General features: G+C 31.3%; 4 protein-coding genes across 9 annotated transcripts; 3 read left to right on the forward strand and 1 right to left on the reverse strand.

The window, feature by feature from the left end:
- Window positions 1–134: 134 nt before the first annotated feature.
- LOC144474762 (mitogen-activated protein kinase kinase kinase 10) lies at window positions 135–14,703 on the forward strand. 6 transcript variants are annotated; one of them, XM_078190000.1, is made up of 16 exons: window positions 135–1,116; window positions 1,213–1,447; window positions 1,542–1,759; window positions 1,855–2,195; window positions 2,301–2,481; window positions 2,566–2,714; window positions 2,811–2,983; window positions 3,132–3,152; window positions 3,274–3,520; window positions 3,593–3,712; window positions 4,226–4,429; window positions 5,866–5,895; window positions 8,260–8,671; window positions 8,757–8,917; window positions 9,011–9,095; window positions 9,163–14,703. In XM_078190000.1, the coding sequence occupies exons 1-16, from the start codon at window positions 926–928 to the stop codon at window positions 9,887–9,889; spliced, it is 3,495 nt and encodes a 1,164-aa protein (XP_078046126.1). In that variant the 5' UTR covers window positions 135–925; the 3' UTR covers window positions 9,890–14,703. The 6 variants fall into 6 exon arrangements, with proteins under 6 accessions (XP_078046126.1, XP_078046122.1, XP_078046123.1 ...); XM_078189996.1 differs by having other exon boundaries at window positions 135–767; window positions 872–1,116; window positions 8,757–9,095; XM_078189997.1 differs by having other exon boundaries at window positions 135–767; window positions 898–1,116; window positions 8,757–9,095.
- Window positions 14,704–15,173: 470 nt separating this feature from the next.
- On the forward strand, window positions 15,174–16,849 carry LOC144475098 (galactose mutarotase). Its single transcript, XM_078190677.1, has 8 exons — window positions 15,174–15,279; window positions 15,352–15,500; window positions 15,569–15,796; window positions 15,865–16,029; window positions 16,092–16,192; window positions 16,271–16,376; window positions 16,462–16,653; window positions 16,754–16,849. The coding sequence occupies exons 1-8, from the start codon at window positions 15,174–15,176 to the stop codon at window positions 16,844–16,846; spliced, it is 1,140 nt and encodes a 379-aa protein (XP_078046803.1). The 3' UTR covers window positions 16,847–16,849.
- LOC144475441 (ATP-dependent DNA helicase DDX11) lies at window positions 16,550–20,133 on the reverse strand. The gene is made up of 7 exons (XM_078191391.1): window positions 19,245–20,133; window positions 18,685–19,161; window positions 18,072–18,619; window positions 17,776–17,999; window positions 17,521–17,700; window positions 17,238–17,453; window positions 16,550–17,164 (listed from the first exon to the last, which is right to left on the reverse strand). Exons 1-7 carry the CDS (start codon window positions 19,985–19,987, stop codon window positions 16,910–16,912), a joined length of 2,643 nt encoding a protein of 880 aa, XP_078047517.1. The 5' UTR covers window positions 19,988–20,133; the 3' UTR covers window positions 16,550–16,909.
- On the forward strand, window positions 20,007–21,599 carry LOC144475445 (putative palmitoyltransferase ZDHHC24). The gene is made up of 2 exons (XM_078191399.1): window positions 20,007–20,529; window positions 20,627–21,599. The coding sequence occupies exon 2, from the start codon at window positions 20,734–20,736 to the stop codon at window positions 21,589–21,591; it is 858 nt and encodes a 285-aa protein (XP_078047525.1). The 5' UTR covers window positions 20,007–20,529; window positions 20,627–20,733; the 3' UTR covers window positions 21,592–21,599.
- Window positions 21,600–21,905: the final 306 nt, after the last annotated feature.

Below are 21,905 nucleotides of genomic sequence, written 5' to 3' on the forward strand. Positions count from 1 at the left end.
TGCCATTACTTTATTGTGTACTGTTTTATTGTGGATCAACATTACAGATCTGCAACAACTTGAGCGGCCTTTCAAATGTCCTCCCTATGAATCGCGGTCTAATATATCATCACGTCAACGGTGGGGCCGTCAAACGAAACATGGCGTCCGTTAGGTTATTGCTATGAGTGCTGCTCCGTTTTCTATCATTAAATGTGGAATCATCGTGCGTTTTGCGGGCTGACGCGAAGCGTCGTGCCCTCCGGGAGGCGAACACGTCGCTTTTATCCCTGCACGTCCCGCGTACATTTCTCCTAATCTCAATTCAATGAGGAGTTTCGGCCTCGTCAACAGTGGCTTGTGGGTATACACACCCCGACGCGAGGCTCCACAGTGGTTTTCGGCATATCGAGCTTTTTTCTACTCTTCGAAAATTTCATTTCGTTGTGATCCCGATGGGATTATGATACACGACGAAAAATCAGGAAATCTTCGCGCGTTGATGCCGGAGTCGCGAATCAAAATGCCGGTCACTGTTAAAGTGTTTTTATGCACGGGGTGTTAGTGGTGGTGATCACCTTCTCTCACCCCAGAATTTTCACACGAAACGTGTACGTACATTTAAAATACTTCTGAAATGTCATGTAACTATTTTCTGTTCTCGTGTTGATAATGATTTCAAGAGACATGTGTATAAGGTAATATGTGAAATGTGCAAGGATTTGTGTACAGTGTTAGAAAATTATGGAAGGTGGACATAAAACTTGCTGATTCTTATATATCCATATGTATGTTTATTTAGTTGATTTTAAGATAAACAAGTAATACAGTTAGAACATTTTATGTTACTATTTACCATTCTACCAACATTGCATTGCACAAAATCTACCAGACAAATAAGGTGTAATTTCCAAAAAGGAGAAGAATACGGAGAGCATAGGGCCATATGCCGCCAGCCGGGTTATCGGCAAGAGGCTTGTCTACCTTGATGGACCACGGACAACCTGATGCTCGCCATCGGAGCGAGCGATTTTTACTACATCCAGAGAATGGCTCCTCAAACTCCCATAGTCCTAACACAGCTAACTCATCTCCAAGATATCAACATAATAATAGAACAAATAATCATTCCACAAGGTACAAAAGTCAATCATTAACAATATGTCAACGTTGAACTATTTAACATGAATTTTACATGAATAATGTGGACCTTGCTTGGGTTTTATCTTTTAGTTACGGATATTTGTATGGGCGTACGTCTAGCAACAATATGTCTGATAGTAGTGTGTCTGATACACACAGTGGCGGCACAGCAAGAACTGTTTCTCAACAAACTAGTCCTTCTCATGGTACACATTCCTCTTCTCAATCAAGACAGGACAATAGTTCAACATTATTCACAGCACTGTTTGATTATGTCGCCCAAGGTGAGGATGAGTTATCCTTGCAAAGGGGAGAAACAGTTGAGGTAAATTACTTATAATAGTAGATTTCAGAAAGTATAATAGTCCATATAAAAATGTGAAACTATATGTTTGTTTTGTTTGATGTGCTTGGTTCAGGTTCTATCGAAAGATTCAAAAATCTCAGGTGACGAAGGATGGTGGACTGGAAAAATCCATGGCAAAGTTGGAATTTTTCCAGCCAATTTTGTGGCAGAAGCAGAAAGTATCGATAGGGTCTCATCGGTGATCGATAAAGTTCAACCAGTTGAAATTGACTTTGAGGAGTTGCAATTAGAAGAAGTGATAGGAGTTGGCGGATTTGGGAAAGTATACAGGTATAAAATGTTACTTTGTAATGTTATTACCCAATTAATTTGTGTTAATGCAACGAGTTTTTAAATAGTATGCATAACATTTAATAACATTTCAGAGGATTCTGGCAGAAACATGAAGTGGCTGTTAAAGCAGCCCGTCAGGATCCAGATGAAGATCCAAGTGTTACATTAGAAAATGTTCAACAAGAAGCAAAATTATTTTGGTTATTAAAACATGAAAACATTGTGCAGTTAGAAGGAGTTTGTTTAAAAATGCCAAATATGTGTCTCGTGATGGAGTATGCAAGAGGGGGTAGTTTGAACAGGGTTCTTAGTGGTAGAAAAATCAGGCCTGATGTACTTGTTGATTGGGCCATACAAATAGCCCGTGGCATGGACTACCTTCATAATAAAGCTCCTATAAGTCTTATTCACAGGGACCTAAAAAGTTCTAATGGTAAGATAGTGTCTGAATGTTGATTGAAGTTAATATAAACATCATATAATTTTACTATAAACAATATAATCATTTTAATACCACTTTTCTTTTTATCAATTACAGTGTTGCTAAGCGAACCTATTGAAAATGATGATCTACAATATAAAACATTAAAAATAACTGACTTTGGATTAGCAAGGGAAGTTTATAAAACAACTCGCATGTCAGCAGCTGGCACATATGCTTGGATGGCACCAGAGGTTATTAAAAAGAGTACTTTCAGTAAAGCCAGTGATGTTTGGAGGTCAGTTCATTCACCTATATCACCTATATCATTTTAATCATATTAGATTGTAATTTGGTAAGTTATATTCCTTTACATTCACAGTTACGGCGTTCTTTTATGGGAACTTCTGACTGGTGAAACACCTTATAAAGGAATAGATGCGCTGGCAGTAGCATATGGCGTTGCAGTAAATAAACTTACATTGCCCATTCCATCAACCTGTCCTCAGCCTTGGAGGTTTTTAATGGAAGGTAGATCATTGTAAAAATATTTATTACGAGAACGCAACAAATATTTCATTTACTTATGTCTTGAAATAATATTAAAAACATACAATTACCATTTAGCTTGCTGGGCATCAGACAGTCATTCAAGACCAGGATTTGCAGAAATCCTTGTTGAATTGGATGAAGTACGCAGCGCATTTGCAGCAACACCACATGAATCATTTCATACAATGCAAGAAGACTGGAGACTTGAAATTGAGCAGGTTCTTCATGGACTGCGCATGAAGGAAAAGGTATATAATTATATTTCTTTAGTATCATACATATAGTTTAAATATAAAGACACATAGTTTAAATATTCTACCTGATATAATCTTAAATTTGCTTCATTTATAATAACATAAATAACATTTTGAATCGTTTTTCAAATGCTATACAAAGGAATGTCGTTCATTAGAAGAGGTAAGACAATACGTAGTGATTATTAATGTTTATAAATTATTTTTATTTCTGATTACAGATGTCATTAGTTTATTAAATGGAGGTATAATAAGTTTTTACGTTTCCTGTATTTGTTTACTAGGAATTGCGCTGCAGAGAAGAAGAATTAACTAAAGCACAAGTACAACAACGGCAGCACGAGGAAAATTTAAGGCAGCGAGAACAAGAATTAGCTGCCCGGGAAATAGACTTACTAGAACGCGAACTCACTGTAATGATAATTCAACAACAAAATACTCCTACACCAAACAAGCGTCGTGGAAAATTCAAGAAATCGAGATTAAAATTAAATAAAAAGGAGCCTGGTAGTAACATTAGTGCTCCTTCTGGTAAGTTAAATAAAATCAAATGTTCCATTAAATGATTGATATAATAATACTAATATGTATACTTTTGTTCAGATTTTCGTCACACGATAACCGTTCAACATACAGCTTTGGACAGAGGAAAAGTACGGAACCCATCGAGACCTAACAGTCCACCAGGTTCTCCGAGCATACCAAGACTTCGGGCAATCGCATGTGAGTGACACATCCAATCAACGTTTAGTAGTTCACGATTATAAATACGTGTGGTATTATATGAATGACTTTGCCTTATGATATTTTTTTGTATTTCCAAGAAATTTTTTAATCACATTGTTTGTGCTTTGTAGTCACGTTGTATTCATTTTTCCTTCTTATCTTTATTAGCATGGCGTGAATAATTGAATACACTCTTATGTATTTTTTTAAATTTACGTTGCATATTCTTTTCTTGTTCGATCAAATTCTGTATCAATATAATTTTTTAGTATGATACGTTAAAGTAGCATAAGCAAAAGAATAGCAAATATTTTATTTAATTTTGCTGAACACCTTTCATAATAAATATTTGAAGTTTCTCTGTAAAAATTGAATATTGTCTCACTGAAAGAAAAAAGAAAAACATCTTTATCTTTTTGAAACGCGCAAAGAATTCGCAAAGAGTCTGGCCTAGGTGGAAGAACTAGTATTGTAGTGAGTAGCGTTTTGTTTTTTGTCTTCCTTCTTTAGTACCAGCAGACGGAGTAAAGGGTAAGACTTGGGGACCGTCGACACTCCACCAACGGGAGCGTGGGGCTATTATCACACAGCCACCAAATCCTGCGTCACCAAGTGGCAAGCGGTGGTCTCGTTCTGCTCCAGATCTTGAAAAGACACCCCTGCGTACAGCCCTGTTGGCAAGCGCGCACCGCTCCCCGCTTCTTCAAGAAATAGGTAACCCCTCCTCCAGAAAGTTGTACTCCTCAGCAAATAATTTGATAGACAATCAGCCAGGATATAGCTATAACAACATTCCAGAAAATTCTAACAACATTGTGCAAAGTACGAGCTGTCCACCTTGCAATATAAACGAAGACTCGGTTATTGTGGACAACGATATTTACGAGTCGGTGGTAATGCATAACAAATCGGCGAACAATCTCAAAACTCATTTTTCGGATGAGCATCTTGTAGTTGCGTATAATCACTCAAAGCCTACTGCTAGTAGTTACAGTTTCAAAGCTTCACCCCTCAAGTGTCAGAGACACGTAGCTGGTGATTGGGAGTACTCGTGTTCTTCAACTTGTGTACAAAACGTAGGATTTAGTTTGGTCGGCACTGCGAAACGTGTGAAGAAGAAGAAACGGGACAGAAGTAAATCGAAAGAATCAAAACGTAGAGATAGCTCTGAATCACGGTTAACTGCTCTCGCTGATTTCTTTCGTTCCCCCTCTGGGTCGAGAAAAAGTTCTTTGAATTCTCCGCGTAGTGCTGAACGGAAGAATTCCGTTACAATTAAAATCAACGATGCGGATGGATTAGAGTCAAGTCCTGAGAACTCGGTTGGCAAAAAGTCTCAGCATAAATCAAGAATGTCAAAAAGTCCATTAAGGGTCTTCAATAAAATGAAGGCATGGGGGAGTCGTGACGCACTTGATGACAAGTCTACCGCTGTTAAAGTAGAATACAATGTTTTAGATAATGCGATATTTATACCGCAATTGAGTCGACGTGATTCCGATCAAAGTAGTGCAATACCTAAATTCTTAGCAGCCAATTCTCGAGAAGGAATAGATTTCGAGAGCCTCGAATCGGAGCTCTGTAATTTTGATTCGGAACATTCGAACGACAGTTCTGTTTCCAAAAATTCTTTAGGTTTATTCCACGAGAATAAATTCAAAAGGTCGCCTACGTCCTTTGATTGTGTCAGCAATGTATCAGATGCTAGTTTGAAGCAACGTGCCCCACAATTAGATCAATGTATTGATTTAAATTCTCAATTGAATCAACGATCAAAAAGTAATGAATACTTGCGTGATTGCGAGGAAGATCAAACTGACAGTATCAATTTGATCATGCACGCGCCTTATTACCAGGAATGCGATCGTCAAAATTCGCCGATTAGTCATAGATCGAAAAAGAATCTACTTGAATTGCATAGGGATGTTTCTTCGCACAGAAGTTCCGAAGATCTAAACACGGTTGCTTACACGTCCTACAAGACTTCTGTTACAGAGAAATTTTTAAAGAAAAGTGATAAATGACGTTGCATTTCATGAAGATAGAGATGTGCGTACAGAGCAAATTCAAACTCACAAACGCATTTCACGAATATGTCTTCTTTCTGTTTTATATGTTTTAGTAACAACCCTATATTTTCTTTACTGCAGGCCTTTCTGAGGAAAGCATCTATCCCACTCGTAAGTCTTTTTACATTGCTGCAAAACCGTTTTATATTTTGTAAAAGACTCGACTGTTTTTCTTTCTTTGTCACAGTTAGCCTCGATAAATAATGGTTTTACTTTTTTACGCATTGTAGTGAAGCAGAGATCTCAGATGACAGTGCCTTTTTCAATTTTTCATTTTAGGTTTTTCCTTCTTTGTTTTCCCTTTTTTTCGCTGAATTCTACTTAAGTAGATTATGCTTAAAGTTATTTTCATAGGAGTGCATGAGTACACTATACAGTTAGATTTTCTACATTTGTGGTTTCTTATAGAGAAATGTCTAAATATATTAGTATAAAATATATATATTTTATTTTAGCAATACATGTACAGTTACAAGTCTTTTTTTTACATCGATAGCGTTGTGTTTAAGATTATTTTATTCGGTTGAATTTATTTAGAATGGTACATATCGTGAGTTATATATCTTCTGATAGGAAATAGTTTTAAATTTTTATCAGGGACTAGATGAAAAATTGAAATCAATTTCACTCTTATAAATTGGTATCCTTGTTATCAAAGTAATTTTATCAAAATACAAATGTCTATCAAATTACGCAATGGTCATTTTGTTATTTTAAAATATTTTAATAAAGGGTAATTTTACCCTACAATAATCTAAATATTATTTATCTTAATTTAAACTGCTAAGAACTTCGTATTTTGAACTATAATTTAATGAGTACATAAAATGTAAATGCAGTCTTTCTGGTGTTGGTTCTTTTCTGATGTTGTTTGGAGTACATAACATTCTAACAAAGCAGAGCTAACAGCCCACTACTATGTGAAAAGAAATCATATGCTTCTGCCATTACAACAAAAAATCTAGTTGAAAATTTATGCTTTAAATAAGGAGCATTTACTGAAAACGTGTATTTTTTCACTATAGTTGTAATTTTGTGACCTAAAAAATCAAAATTATATAGAACATTGTGTGAGTAGAGTTGTATTGTTTTCTTTGTTGTCTCAGATGCATATAGAATCAACTTTTGATTTGTGTCAATTGTTCAGCCCAATTTAACAGCGATTTCATTTTTGTATTACCATAGTCTCTCTACACTTTATAGATTCAGAAATTTTGCACACATCACATTCAACACAATGGAGCGACACACACACTTGTATTTAGAAATAGAAATTTTTTCAATAAAACCTTTTCAGTTCGACACATTGAATTTTGTTTTTTCGTTTTCTAAATTTTTACGCTCGGTTTGTGGTAATTCAATAGCATTTGACAACTTTGAAATAAATGTAATGTTTTTTTTGTAAATGATTTCAATTGAATACATTTAAAGAAATGTACGTACTAAATATTTTGTAAAACAGCTAAGTTTTGTATACTTGTTTCGATTACTATACTAACTATAAAGATAAAACAAAAAGTAATAGAATTCTTACTGTCTGCTTTTTATATATTTAAATTTTTACATTCGTTTTTGCCAATAGCCGAGCGTAAGAGAATCCTTCTGCATGCTTCCAGTAGGATCCTGTTAATGTCAAATGGGTTTGGTCCTTTTCTTACCTTAAATTTCCAATCTCATTTCTAAACAAATACTCCGTTAGTTTTGTTTTTATATTCCTATTTATTCTAATTTTGCTACGAAACATGAAATGTAGATTATTATGAAACAGGGAGTCAAATGTAAATTTGATTTGTTTCTTTTATTGATTGAATGAGTAAACAAAATGAAGACAAAGTCAAACATTTTTAATTGAGAAAATAAGAAATGAAGTAAAGTAAAAAATATTGTTTTAAAATAGTTATATGTAGTAAATGTTTACTGTCTTTGAAGTATTTTATACCTTCCTTTTACACTCTGCTTCAGTTTCAGAGATTTAATATTTTCGAAAAAATATGGTTCATGTTTAAGATATGACTTTTGAGCTTATGTGATTGTCTTTTACAAAAATAATGTATAAGCTTCATAGAATTTATTGGTAGTAACAAATAGTTAAAACAAGAACGCAGCATGTAATGTTTTAATACAATGCACGTATCACATTGTGCTTGAACACACAAACAATTGTAAGTAATTCAATAACATGTAAGCATGGTGCAACTACAATACTAAACTAGTTTATTAGAAAATTAATACAATAAATTTATATAACATTTATACAAAAATTTCTGAAAATTTCTAAAGGTAAGAAATAAACAAATTTAATTCTAAGTAATTGTAATATAATTAAGATTAAAGAAAATACTAGCAAGAGAAAAAATTGAAACAATAATATTGTAAAAAGGAAAGTAGAAATATTAATGATATTTCATGTCTACATTTTTTTAAATATGTACCAATACGACCATTATTATTGTAGAAATTTGATTGTTTTTGTAGATTATACAGCTGTAGCACCTGATCTTTCAACTGACTGGGTAACATCAGATTATCCATTAAAACCTGGATTAACTGGACCTTACATCATGCCAATGCCTGTTCCAATGCCGACTCTCTATAATGGAGAAATGAAAAAACCAAAGTTAAGCATAATAGAACTGGTGTTGTATAATATCGCAGCAATGCTAGCTGGAGTAGCAACTGGATATGATGTAAGAATGTCAAACATATCTCCAATTCATCCAAGATTGTATCCTCGGCTCGGTGATAGTGAAGATGAACCTTCAAGATGGTGGTTTCAAGCAGATACTGGATCGAATCGTAATTCTAGTTATCTTGGTCCTGATTACGAGTTTAGTTCAAGTAGTGGTTATCCCCACAACACGTACCATGGACCAGCTAGGCATTACAGGTAAAGGATTGTATCTATTTTTTTTGTATTGAATATTTGTGAAACATTTCAATTAAAAAGGAGATAATTCTTACTATTGCCACAGGCCATTCTTAAGTAACATGGGTGGCATAGCACCAGGTCTTCCACCCAGTGTGATGCCTGATAAACCTTTAAGATTCACGGATTCGCCTCAACACTATGCGAGTAGTACAACAGGTTCTAATGCACCAACACCGAGTCCTAGAAGAAAGAGCAGCAGCACTAGTAATGAAGATGTATTTACACACGATGCAGGAAGAGTAGACCGTATGGAAAGAGTACCTACGATATACATGGGTAATGTTGCTCCTTTTCCAGACTATGGACCTCCAGTGTATACAGTTGTTCCGCCAGAATATCATAGGCAACAAGAACCAACGTATTTTGTACATACAGATTACCAGTAAGTATTTGTAACAATATTGGGATAAATTGTCAAACATTATACTCACATAAGTCTTCTCCTTCAGTGATAGAATGCTTGAGTGCCCTGAATTTCCACACGCTTATGACAATCCGAGCAGTATAAATAGTCCAGCTCGGCCTGTATCAAGACTTCCTCCGTATACTCATCATCGTACTTCATCAAATGTTTCGAACGCGAGCACGTCGAGTCAAAGTAATGTTAATCCAACGTTTCGCTTAGAAGATGAGGACGATTATTCTTTGTATTATCCTGGACATTATTATCAACGACCTTCGAATGTCATCTCAAACGTAGGAACGTATAGTCCTAGTATGCTTAACCACGAATATGGTTCACAAATATTAACACGTCAGAACTCACACGATTCAAATTCAAACTCGGGCGAACGACCGAGTAATTTAGAAGTTGTTAGTCGATTACGATCAAGTTTGAAACGATCTAATTATTCATACAATTCGCCGAATAAAAGTGTTAGCAAAAACAACTCGGGTTCAGGTACACCAACTAATCCTACGCCTCCGGATTCTTTGACATCCGAGGACTCGAGTTATGTTTCAGCTAAAGATAGTCAAATTTCTATTAGTAGGGTGCGGTTTTCTCCAGTGACCTTCGATCGGGATGGAATATCGCGAGAACACAGAGAAACTTTACTGGATATTCCGGTACATGGGCAAAGCCAGGACGTCACTATACCTTTGCAAGCTAATCGTCGATTAAACAGAAGTAGGAAACCAAGTATTTCTGAATTAGAAAGAGAATTTTTGTCATAGCATTGGCTTATTTAAAATAATACAGACGATATAGATATAATTAATAATCCGAAATGTTTGTCAATCTTGAAAGTAACATTTAATTAGAATTATATGAATCAAAGAGTATCTGACGTGGCAGAGATCGATCAAATCTTTATAGCAAGAGAATATTGCGATACACATTTTTGAAAGCACTGCCTCCTGCAGGACGTTTTTCATATATTAGTGCAGGTCATCGAATACAGTAAGAATATAACATTCCGTATGTATAAATATAGAGACATCGTCGTGAAAGACTCTTATATCCGATCAGACTGTTTTTAATTTGTTAAAGAACTGGTATGTCTCATGTTTTGTAGAAATAGTGTGAATGTCAGGATTATCTAGCTTGTACTGGACATTCAATATTGTATATTGTCAGTTAAATTGTATGTATTACAAATATTTTATTCATACATTCCGCACATCTTGCATTCGTTGTTGACACCGTATACATACGGTGTAATAGTTTTACGTACTCGTAAATAATTTCAATTCTATTCTTTTCTATTGATTATAGATCCTATTTTTTTAATAGTTGGAACAAAGATTATAGTTAAAAATTATAATTTAAAATTAGAGATTATAATTTTTTAGAAGAATCCTTTTCCTTTTACTCTAAACATTCTTTAGTATCTTATTGAATTGCATAGATTTTACAGTAAGTGCAAATACCGGAACTAGAATAATAAAACTTTTAAACAGACGATGCAAGATAGTGCTTATGATGTGTTAGAAGAATAATAACACTAGTCAGATTGGCTTTGTATTGGTTTTGTGAAAAATATTTCTTAATTAAATTCCATCTTTTTTATAGATTAGTATAAAGTAAGAGCTGTTTTTCTTCGCAGTTGTATAATTATTTAGAACGTATTTTTTTAACTTCTTTTAGGGCGATTTTGAAAGATTTGTATCAATGATATCATATTTTGAATTATATCTGGGATGAAATCATTTTTGATCTGGTTGCTACAATTGTTAGATTTGATCAAAAGTAGTTTCAGTTATTGTAACAATGTCAAAAATAGTAACAGTTAGTAATTCTTTCTTTTATATAGTTCATTTAAAGTAGAACTTAAGAAATCTTACATGAATTCCAAATGGAGATCTTGATGAAGAAGCTAACATTGTGACAAAGATTTAATGAAACTTTGACATTCTGTTGATTGAGAATTAAATTAAGGCTTTTATAGGGAGCTTCTATTTTTTTTATTGTACTAGTACAATCATTAAATTTTTAGTTTCATTCTTCATATAAAAAAATTTCTTTGAACGTTATGGATCCAATTTCTTTGAATATAGAACCATATCATTTGATTTGTATTTATCTTGTTTAGCTATGCAACTGCATAAAGAAAAGATCAGCTAGGTTAATTTTCAATGCTTGCATATATATAAAACATTTAGTAAGCATATTTATCTTAATAATAATTTACATTCCATCAAAATTTATATTTACTGACAAAATAATAGAATATTGAATCTGATTATTGTATAGTGTAATAAAAATAATAACTTATAAACGTAAATAGACAGGAAAACATTGATGATTGCTATACATAAGAAATCATTAAGAGAAACTTGCAAATCTAAACATAACATTATTATTAAGAATTACATGGAATTGGCATAACAATTGATATTTAGTATATTAACAAATTCAATTATTATATATAAAACATTATATATAATTTTTCTTACCATTATTTTATGATAATACATTTAAGTATACTAAATAGGCAAATTTTACATCATACATTATACAAATCGAATATCACAATGTTTTCCTGTGTATACAGTTTTTTTTTTACTTGAAATATTTGTAATGCATAAGTAGGATAATAGACATACATTTTTTGTTTGCCATTATACTGTGTCAGGTTTTATAATTTTTTTACTCTTTTAATTTGTATACAAATACCATGGCACTAGATACATGTGCAAAAAAATTTGTATAGTGAGATTTTTTATGCATTTGTGAGCTACCAGCATAGAAAATTTAATTTAATATGCCATGTGCAGTCAAAATGACACTTTTTATATATATAAAAACAGTATGCATTGAAGTGATTGGGGTACCTGTAGAAAAATGTTTAACATACTTAGTTTAGCTATAAAAAGTATATAGCCATCTAAGGTGTGATATATTTGGAAAATTGTTTTAGGACAAAAACACACCATATACATAATCACAATGTACATATAAGAATATATTGGATAGTTACTATTTGTTTAACACTATAACAATGGTCGATACATTCCTTTATATAGGTCACACTTTGTACAGTATAATCTAAAATATTTTTTGGATTTTTAAGTGCACGAGTGCCTCAGAAATTATTTTATTCTTAAATTGTTAATAAATAATCAAAACACTGAGTATTAGAAAGAATCTAATTCCTTTCCTTTTTTAAGGATTGCACGAAAGAAGGAAAGAAATACTTGTAATACTCGGTATTTTGATCCACATTTTATTTCTTTCTAACTACTAAAAAGATATTAACCAACCTTGATTTTCTTATATGAATATATATATTTAATTTATTAGTTCAAGAACTTGAAGTAACAGTTAAATAATTTAGATTAAACTTACAAGCCAATCAAAACTAATTTACATGTTGCGTATATTCTACGCCATGTTTTATCTAATCAAAATAATTCATTTATTTCTTTGACCTCATTTAGAATGTTATATATATATAAAAAAAGTGGTATGAATTTTTTTCTCAAGAACTCTATGATTTTGCAATAATTTCTTGAATGATAATCAGTATTGTAGGATATATTGTAATGTACATAAAATGCAGTAAAGGTAATGGAAGAAAAAAGAATTTACTTTGAAGAAGAATTTTTTGGGTGGAGTTTAATAATATATAATACATAATAACAGATATATATATCTGTACTCGTATAGATTTTAAGAAGTGTAGTGAAGTTCTTTCTTTGATACAATTTACTTTCATCGAGCAAAAAGTTTTTGTAAGATTTCACCAAGAAAATTTTTCTCAAAGTAGAATTAGCAAAGCATTAAAGATGTATTTAAGTGTTTCTTAAGCAAGAAAAGCGAACCCATTAAATTGGTATATTTATAGTTTATTACATATGAAGTGAAGTAACTCATCTGGTTTATACTCATACTTTTTCAAACTTTGATTACTGATGAAATATTTATGATGTTACTAGAAACTTATAGACTAATATTTCATGGGTATGCCTTTCTATGCTGTACAAAGATATTCTACGGTGCTAGTATCATGTACTTAATATATTAAGAGACACAAAAAAATTGAAAATGCTTCCAATGTAATTGAAAAATATTTAATGAAGTCTTAGAAAACTAATATCAGTAATTGTTGATAGTAACAATAATTTACTTATACAAAATACAATATTAGGCAGCTATCAATTATGAATTGTGTAATGGCATCTGATCGCCAACAGTGCTAGTCTAAGCTATATTTATTTTTTATATATTACAACTTCTTTAACTTAAAATAAGAGAAACATCCAGTTTTGTATTTCATTAAAGACCATTCATAGATTATATGTTTCATTAATTAGATACAATTTTCTAAGAAGCTATGTTCAGAATAATTGTAAGAGTGATCATTGGCATGTAATATCACATGTAATATAACGTGCAAACATTTTAAATCCTATCTATTAGATGATTTGATTTACATATACATAAACTAATTATTTTTTAAATAAGTACGAATCAGTTTATTAGAACTATTTTATTTTGAAATTATATAAGACAAAATATTACTGTTCTGAACATGTTTCTTTCAGTATAAATTGGAATTGTAAATATTTCCTTATTGAAATTACGATAATACTGCATGCTGCTTACAAATTAGTAATTTATACAATAACACTTATGACCAAGATGATAATTATGAAACATGTGTGCTTTCAATGTACACAAAAGTATTTACTGCAATATTCATTTTCTATATGTTTCTCTGTTGTATAATATTCTAAATAATTTTACTGAATGATATCTGAAGACAATTTGTATTATGGAGTTATTGCAGTTATTCATTTATTTAGTATTTGTGTGTGAAATTAAATTTTGTCAGTATTCTTTTTTGTAATATATGAACTAAGAGGACGTAGAATGTACTGCAACCCGTAAACCCATAATCACTGACAACTTATTTAAATTTTAAATTACTCTGTAGTCGTAAGGGTATTACTAATAAGCTAAGTGCAATGTGTTCCACATGTATTTAAGTAACAGATGACTGCTTTGGTGTGCGCCTTAAAAAGTAATGAAATGCAGAACCCAAAGCTTGAAAAAAATTTTGTGTAATATAACTTAAAAACATTGTACAATGAGATAGGGATTTCAGAGAATTTTCTGTGGTAAATATAGTTTGCCAAACAAGATATTGGGCACTGCACGACCATCAATAATTATGAATACGAGAAATAGAATAATATGGGAAAGCAGGCAACAAATATTCAATTTATAGTATGCAAAATTTAAAAGAAGTAAATACATTAAAGAAATGCAATAACGAATATCGTCTTCGATTTTTTACTCGACACGTTTAAATGTAATGAAATTTAAACAAAATACTAAACGGGAAACGTATCGATGCGGTGTCTAATTTGCACTAAAAATTCATGTATTTTTCCAAGCATTGTACATTATTCTATAAATATTAATTATATAAATTATAAATAGTAACTGGAATATATATTATATTAATTATTACAATTATTGTAACATTCAAGCATCACAGATTGTAGGTGGTGCTTTATTATTATTAATAAATCATTTCAAATAACAGCAGAAAAAAATTAAATTTTTTCTTTCATACGTTTTAGTAGTAATAAATATTCTATGTTTTTATATCCAATTACATAAATATTTAAAAAACAAGTGACTTTCTGTTGTTTAAGCTACAAAAAGTACAATAACATAGTATATTTTAGTTATCAAAATTACTGTACTACTTTCAATATTATGAATATTTTGTTAAATAAGATCGTTTGAAATTCATTATATTAATTCTAATTTATTTATGAACATGGATGTTCATGGGTGCAATTGCAAAAATGTAACTATTACAGAAGGAATATTTGGAGAAATCTGGATTGGTAGGTTGTTTGATTGTACATTGTTATACCACAAAGAAAGATGATAATTTCGTTAAATATAACTTAAAAATTTTCAGATAATGATGAAAATCAAATTTTTACTGACTCTATACCAAAAATAGTAAAATCATATACTATTAGAAATACTAATCGCATGGAAGTTATTGTTATTACTTGGGGAGCTACAATTACATCGTTGAAGTGTCCAGATAAGTATGGACACTCTGCTGACGTTGTTCTTGGATTTGATGATTTAAAAGGTCTGATTTCATATATTTCAAATATTTAAGTTATGTTAATATTTATTAGTAATCTACATCTGAATCTCGAAGGGTACATGAATCCTGTAACAAATCCATTTATTGGATGTATACTAGGAAGATGTGCAAATCGTATTAAAGATGGGCATATTACTATTAGAGGAAGAGATTATCAATTAACAAAAAATGATTTCAATGGAAAACATCATCTACATGGAGGGGTAAATTAATTTCAAACATCTTGTATTATTATACATTTTCTAATTTAATTGTTATACACATTCTCTAGACAAATGGGTTTGGTCGCAAGGTTTGGGACTCATATATTGCTGGATGTTCAGTTGTCATGAGCTATTTAAGCCCAGATGGAGAGGAAGGCTATCCAGGAGCAGTATTAACTACAGTAAGATTTAAATTAACTACAGATAACAAGTTGGACGTATGTATGAGGGCAACAACATCTAAACCAACAATAATAAATCTCTCACATGGTTCAATGTTTAATCTAGCTGGGCATGTAAGTAGACATATATTTTAAAATATAATATTCACTTAAGTGATTAATTGATATCAAGTACTTCATAGGATGCAGGAGAAGTAGAATTAAAAAAACATAAAATACTATTCAATTGTGATCGATGGACATTCTCAGATTATACAGATCCTGTCCCAACTGGTGCAATACATGGGGTAGGTGGAACTCTAATGGATTTCAGAATTCCAAGAATTTTGGGACAATACTTGGAAAAGGTATAAGAGAGCTCAATCTTATTACATTTTAGAAACACTGAAAATAACTTGACTATATCTAGGTACCACCAGGGGAAGGTTACGATCACAATCTTTGTATTACAAGAAATGGACAATCTGGGAGTTTATTTGTCGCAAAGGCATGGCATGTAAAAAGTGGACGGTATAGATTAATAAAATTAGTAATGTTACGCTATTAATGTAAAGTATTATTAATTTAATTATATATGTATTCACGTAGTACGTTAGAAGTCTATTCTGATCAATGTGGTGTACAATTTTATACCGGGGGTCATATACCACCCAGTATACCAGAGACTTCAATTATTCCTGATTCGTTTGAAGAAGTAAATATAATTATTAACGACATTTCAACATTGTAAATGCCAAAGTATTTTCAACTGTATAAATTTATTTTCATTCATTTTGCAGGAAGAAAATGATGAAGATTTTAGAGATGACACAAATAACAATGGAAATGAAGAAATATGTTCCGAAAAATCGTGGACAAAAATTACTGTGCCGAAAGAATTGAAATTTATTTTAGGAAAACGAGGAGCTCATTATAAAAAATATTGTGGTTTTACTGTTCAACCACAAAATTATCCTAATGCAATACATTACGTAAGTATTATATATTATATAAAACTGCATGTAAATTGTAAAATTTCAATCTATTAAATTGGAAGTATTACTAAAAATCATATGTACTGACCTTTTTCAGTCTCATTTTCCATGTTGCATACTGTATCCTGGACAAGTTTATTGTCACGACTTAATATATAAGTTTAATGTACAACTTGCAAATTTTATGTAGTAAATTGATATACTATATTGTAAATTATAATACTTTATTAGTAAAATTATTTAAATTGGAAATCTAACAACTTTTAATGGATTCATTTCGTTTTTTAGTAAAAAATTTAGCTATAACTCTGATTACGCTACCAAAGGTACTATGAATTATAACTGTGCGTTGAATCCAATGTGGAAGTGCTTTAGTTTTTTGGGAGTATCGTTTGTCAAATAATACAACCGTTGAATAATCATTAATATGTCGAATAGCTCGTCCAATGCACTGATTCACAGCTTTCATGCAAGCATTTTCATAAAAACTTTGTCCAGCGTCTGATTTCTAGTGAACAGAAAAAAATAAGAATCTTTAACTGACTTATATTACATATTTCTATTAAAAGATATATACATACAACATTTTCGTTTAAATATTTCATTTTTTCTTGTAGTTCTATTGATTTAACATTTGGGTATGGCATCCCTACTACTATAACACATCTACCCAAATCATCAGAAAAATTTAAACCTTCACTTAGCTTACCACCTACTACACTAAATAATAGCGACCCATTTTGCGGGCTTTGTGGTGTTTTAATGCGTTGTGCATATTGCACCAAAATTTCGTTTACCTGAAAAATGTATGAATTATATGAATTTTGATAAAGTATTTAATCCTAAAATAAGCGAACAGAATACCTGAGAAGTAGATTTAGGCTCTCGAAAAATACACTTTTTTGAAGAAATTTTTGTTATAATACCAGATTTTTCTAAGTGTTTGTACAATAATTCTTCAAAATTATAGGAAGGTAAAAATACTACAATCCCAGCAGGTACAACGTTACATATATTTACCAACGACCTTCCGAGTTCATCTAACTGAAATATTGAAGGTGTGAAATATACTATAGATAAAAATGTATACCAATATAATTATTTTCATTAAATATACACCAGTTTCGTATTTTGTCGATTTTTGAAATTGAATTCAAATTCAATGCCAGTTGGACCACATGTTACAATACTACATGTTATGTTTTCTTGAGGAATTACATGATCACATGAGAATGTAACAACTCTCTCAGGTGCAGCACCTGCTGCTACAAATAATTGCTCTGTAAATTCATCCATTGGTGCCATTGTTCCACCAGTCAATACTACAGCTTTGGCATCACGTACTATGAATAACTGAGTATTAAATTTTTATAAAGCAATGTGGAGAATAATAATATTGAAACATATGTACATACCAATATCATGAAAATAGGCTGCTGGATTTAACAGTAAAAACTTTATAATACTTTGACCAATAGTTGGACCAGGAACAACAAATATTCGTCCATCACTACAATTGCTCTGTAAGCATTCAATAAAACTTACAATTGACATTAATGGATTATTTGATTGTTCTTCATAGACTGTATCAATGGTAATGTCAGTTGTATTTTGCTCTAAATTTTTAGTTTTAATAGTATTTAAAAATTGTGTTACTCCAGATGTTTTTGTTTGATTCTTTTGAATTTTCACTTGATCTCCATATTGTTCCATGAAACCTTGAAGTTTATTAGTCAATCGAGAATTCTTAACGAATTTCAATAACTCAAATATATTTACATTATCAATTTCTGTTATCAACTCAAATTCTTCAACTTTGTATAATTTCGCAGTTGTTTCTGTATTAAGAATATCATTGGGATTTGACTTTATAGTGACACCAAAAATAGTTAGAAGCTTTTTCAAGTAAAAACTTAATTGATTTAAGCTTAAAACACTTTTAGCAGAAAACAAAGCTTGGAACCTAAAATGTAAAACTAAATAACAATAGTAATTATTATTATAGTTTAAACAGATTTTATTTAATACCTTTTTTGATATTGTGAAAGTTGGCTATAACAGTGCAATATGTTTCTACCTGTTATCATCACACTATGCATTCTTTCAATAGCTTCAAGTAAATTGTGGGCCTCATCAATAATTAATATGTTCCCTTTTAATTTGATTCCAGAACTGATTCTAGTGTTTTTATGTAAGATAGAATTATATGGAATTAATATGAGCTGTCCATGTGGTATTGCCTTTCTTGATGCATAATATGCACAAGTTTTAATATCTTCTCCTTTCTGTGCGATATCTTCAACATCCTGAATTTTTGTTATAGTTTCCCCTATCAATAAGTCTTGATTACCTGGTAAAAATGGACAACTAGTTATAACTTTCTTTCTCTTTAGATCCTTTTCATCTTTAACAGTTGTTTTCTTCTTTTGCAACTGTAAACAGTGCTCATTCATTAGATTCAAATGTTTCAATCTTCTAACATTCTTGTTAATACAATAATTTTGCCTAAAATTATACAGAATGTACTAACATAAAAATAAATAAGAGCTAACACATCTTGTTTAGAAAAAAGTCCATGGGAAAATTACCTAGATGCTAATGTGACAACAGATACAATTTCTGAATAAGGACTTTTCTGTAGTTCTCCTATAAATTGTGAAAGTTGAGAATGAGTTCTTGAACAAAAAAAGATTTTAGTATTTTCATAGATATCTTCTTCATCCTCTTCACTTTCAGAATTATCTGAATGTTGGGCTACATCTTCTAAAATTAGTTCTTCTTGAATATTTTCTTCTTGCACATTCATTTCTTCCACTGGCAACTCACCGATTGCTTTTTCTCCTTGCTTTGTGCTACCAGCTTTTATACGATTGTATAATTTTTTAGTATCCTTGGCATTTTTCACTGTTTCCTTGATTACATTTTTTTTGCATTCATACTGAAGAATACTGTTCAGTTTTCTTTGAATAGCTTGTCTCTCAGTGTTCAATTGCATTTGTTCAGTTTGTACAAACAACCAATCATCAGAAGTATTAGAATGATTATCTATTTTCTTATCGAGGTCAGATATTGCGCTCTTTAATTTATCCCTCTCAGATTTCTCATGATCAATTAGCCATTTCAGTGCACCACAAATAATTGACATAGATTTACCTGTACCTGTTGGACTTTCAAAAATTCCTAAACTGCCATTCTCCAAACATTTGTATAATTCTTTCATAAATTGATTTTGTATAGAATATGGTGGGAAAGGGAATGGAAATTCCTCAGTACTTTGCATATTGTTGTTAAAGTTATTCAAAGTAATGGAAGATATACATATACTGATCATATAGTATCCAGAAAGCGCGCGCTAAATTTTATCTACAGCAGGGAGAGTATAAGAGTATAAGAGTGTCACGTACGGTCACATTTATGTTCATGTTTCATTATATTACCGACAGAGTAAACACATTTTTGAAAATGATATAATATTTACAGTCGATAATTCGTCTACTAGTTCTAACGTCTTCTCACTATGTTTAATGGCGCTATTTTTATACTTCAGAAGCGGATGGTTTGTAATGGATTTTACATATGACCAATTGTTTCCCATGGCAAGAGCAGTAATATGCAATTGCATTTCTGCTCTTTATATGTATTTGCAAAAATAAATAAATGTTGTTCATGATATAGATCCAGAGAAGTTTCCTAAATATTCCTACATCCTTAAAATGTTCTGTAATCGTTAAATTTCTCTGATAAAAGAGGATCAAATACAAAAGTCTGATGTATCCGGCATACTCGGTTGAGCACGACGTTGAAGAAGGAATGTTGTACCCATACAGTTTTATGTACATACGACATAAAATTATGATTTAATGAATATAACTCGTGAGTATATGATTTATAAAACCACTAAATAATATACACGAGAATGTTAAGAGTAGGAGGCAAATAAAATAACAAATGGTGCATGGATGCATTTCAGGTTAAACAGAAACTTGTGGAACTGATATATCTACATGGATGAGAGGCAATTGTGTCTGCTGAGTAAAATCACGTGTTCCACAAAAATACAGAAAAAAATTGTTCACGATGATCATGAGAAAAAAGATATGGCCACGAACTTTAAGCGATTTCTTATCAATGATATTTATCTTAACCATTGTACCTCTGATTTATTGGTTTGAATTGTGGGTGGTGTTACCAGCTGTATATGGGTTTGGATCATTACCATACACGTTAAACTTTCTCTTTGGAAATTTTATCATGGTAAACATTGTTGGAAATTTCACATATGTAGTTTTCTGTGATACTAGTACTAGAAGAGACATTATGCCAATAAGTGCTGCAAATACTAAAGAAGGCTGGAGGCTGTGTGCTTCTTGTGAAACATTTGCTCCTCCACGATCATGGCACTGCCCAACATGTGATATTTGTATCTTAAAAAGGGACCATCATTGCATTTTTACAGGATGTTGCATTGGCCATTATAACCATCGATACTTTATCATGTTTCTTTTGTACTTATTCATAGCAACAACATATGGGTTTTGTTTTAATAACATTTTTATTTGGAATAGGATACATTTTGAGTTTCCCATGTCAATTATAAAAATTGTTTTTCCATTAGCAATATTTGTTTTTGGATTTGATGGTTCTATAGACCAATTTTATTTAATGTTATACATTGTATCTACTATAGGAATGTTGTATACTGGAGTTCTGTGCATTTATCACTTTCATTTAGTAATCAATGGCACTGTTGCTAATGAAAGCAACAAAAAAGTTCATATGTATAATCTGGGACTGAAACAAAATATAAAGGAAGTACTCGGAGAACAGTGGTACCTAACATGGATACTTCCTTATATAGCATCTCAATTACCACATAATGGTATAATATGGGATACAACAAGCTCATGGCGCCTTTCAAGCCTTAAAAATAAATAAGTATAAATTGTACATACATAAAAAATATACAGGATTTTCCAGTAAAAAGTACGAGATATTTTAAAATGAGACATACTTTGAGTTTATTTTGATATATAATAAGAATGATTATAATTATATATAAAATACCGTTAATAATAACAGATTGAGTGCTTGTATTATAATTCATTGTAATATAGTATGGGAAATTTGTTATGATTAAATTTTATCTGCAGATAAAAAATGATAAATGTAGACATGGAAAATGTGTTCTGATAAACCAAGCTATTGAAAAACTCTGCATATGATAGCTTTAAAAATTTTTTTAAGTTCTT

Source organism: Augochlora pura, chromosome 9 (genome assembly GCF_028453695.1).
Source record: "Augochlora pura isolate Apur16 chromosome 9, APUR_v2.2.1, whole genome shotgun sequence".
Lineage (NCBI taxonomy): Eukaryota > Metazoa > Arthropoda > Insecta > Hymenoptera > Halictidae > Augochlora > Augochlora pura.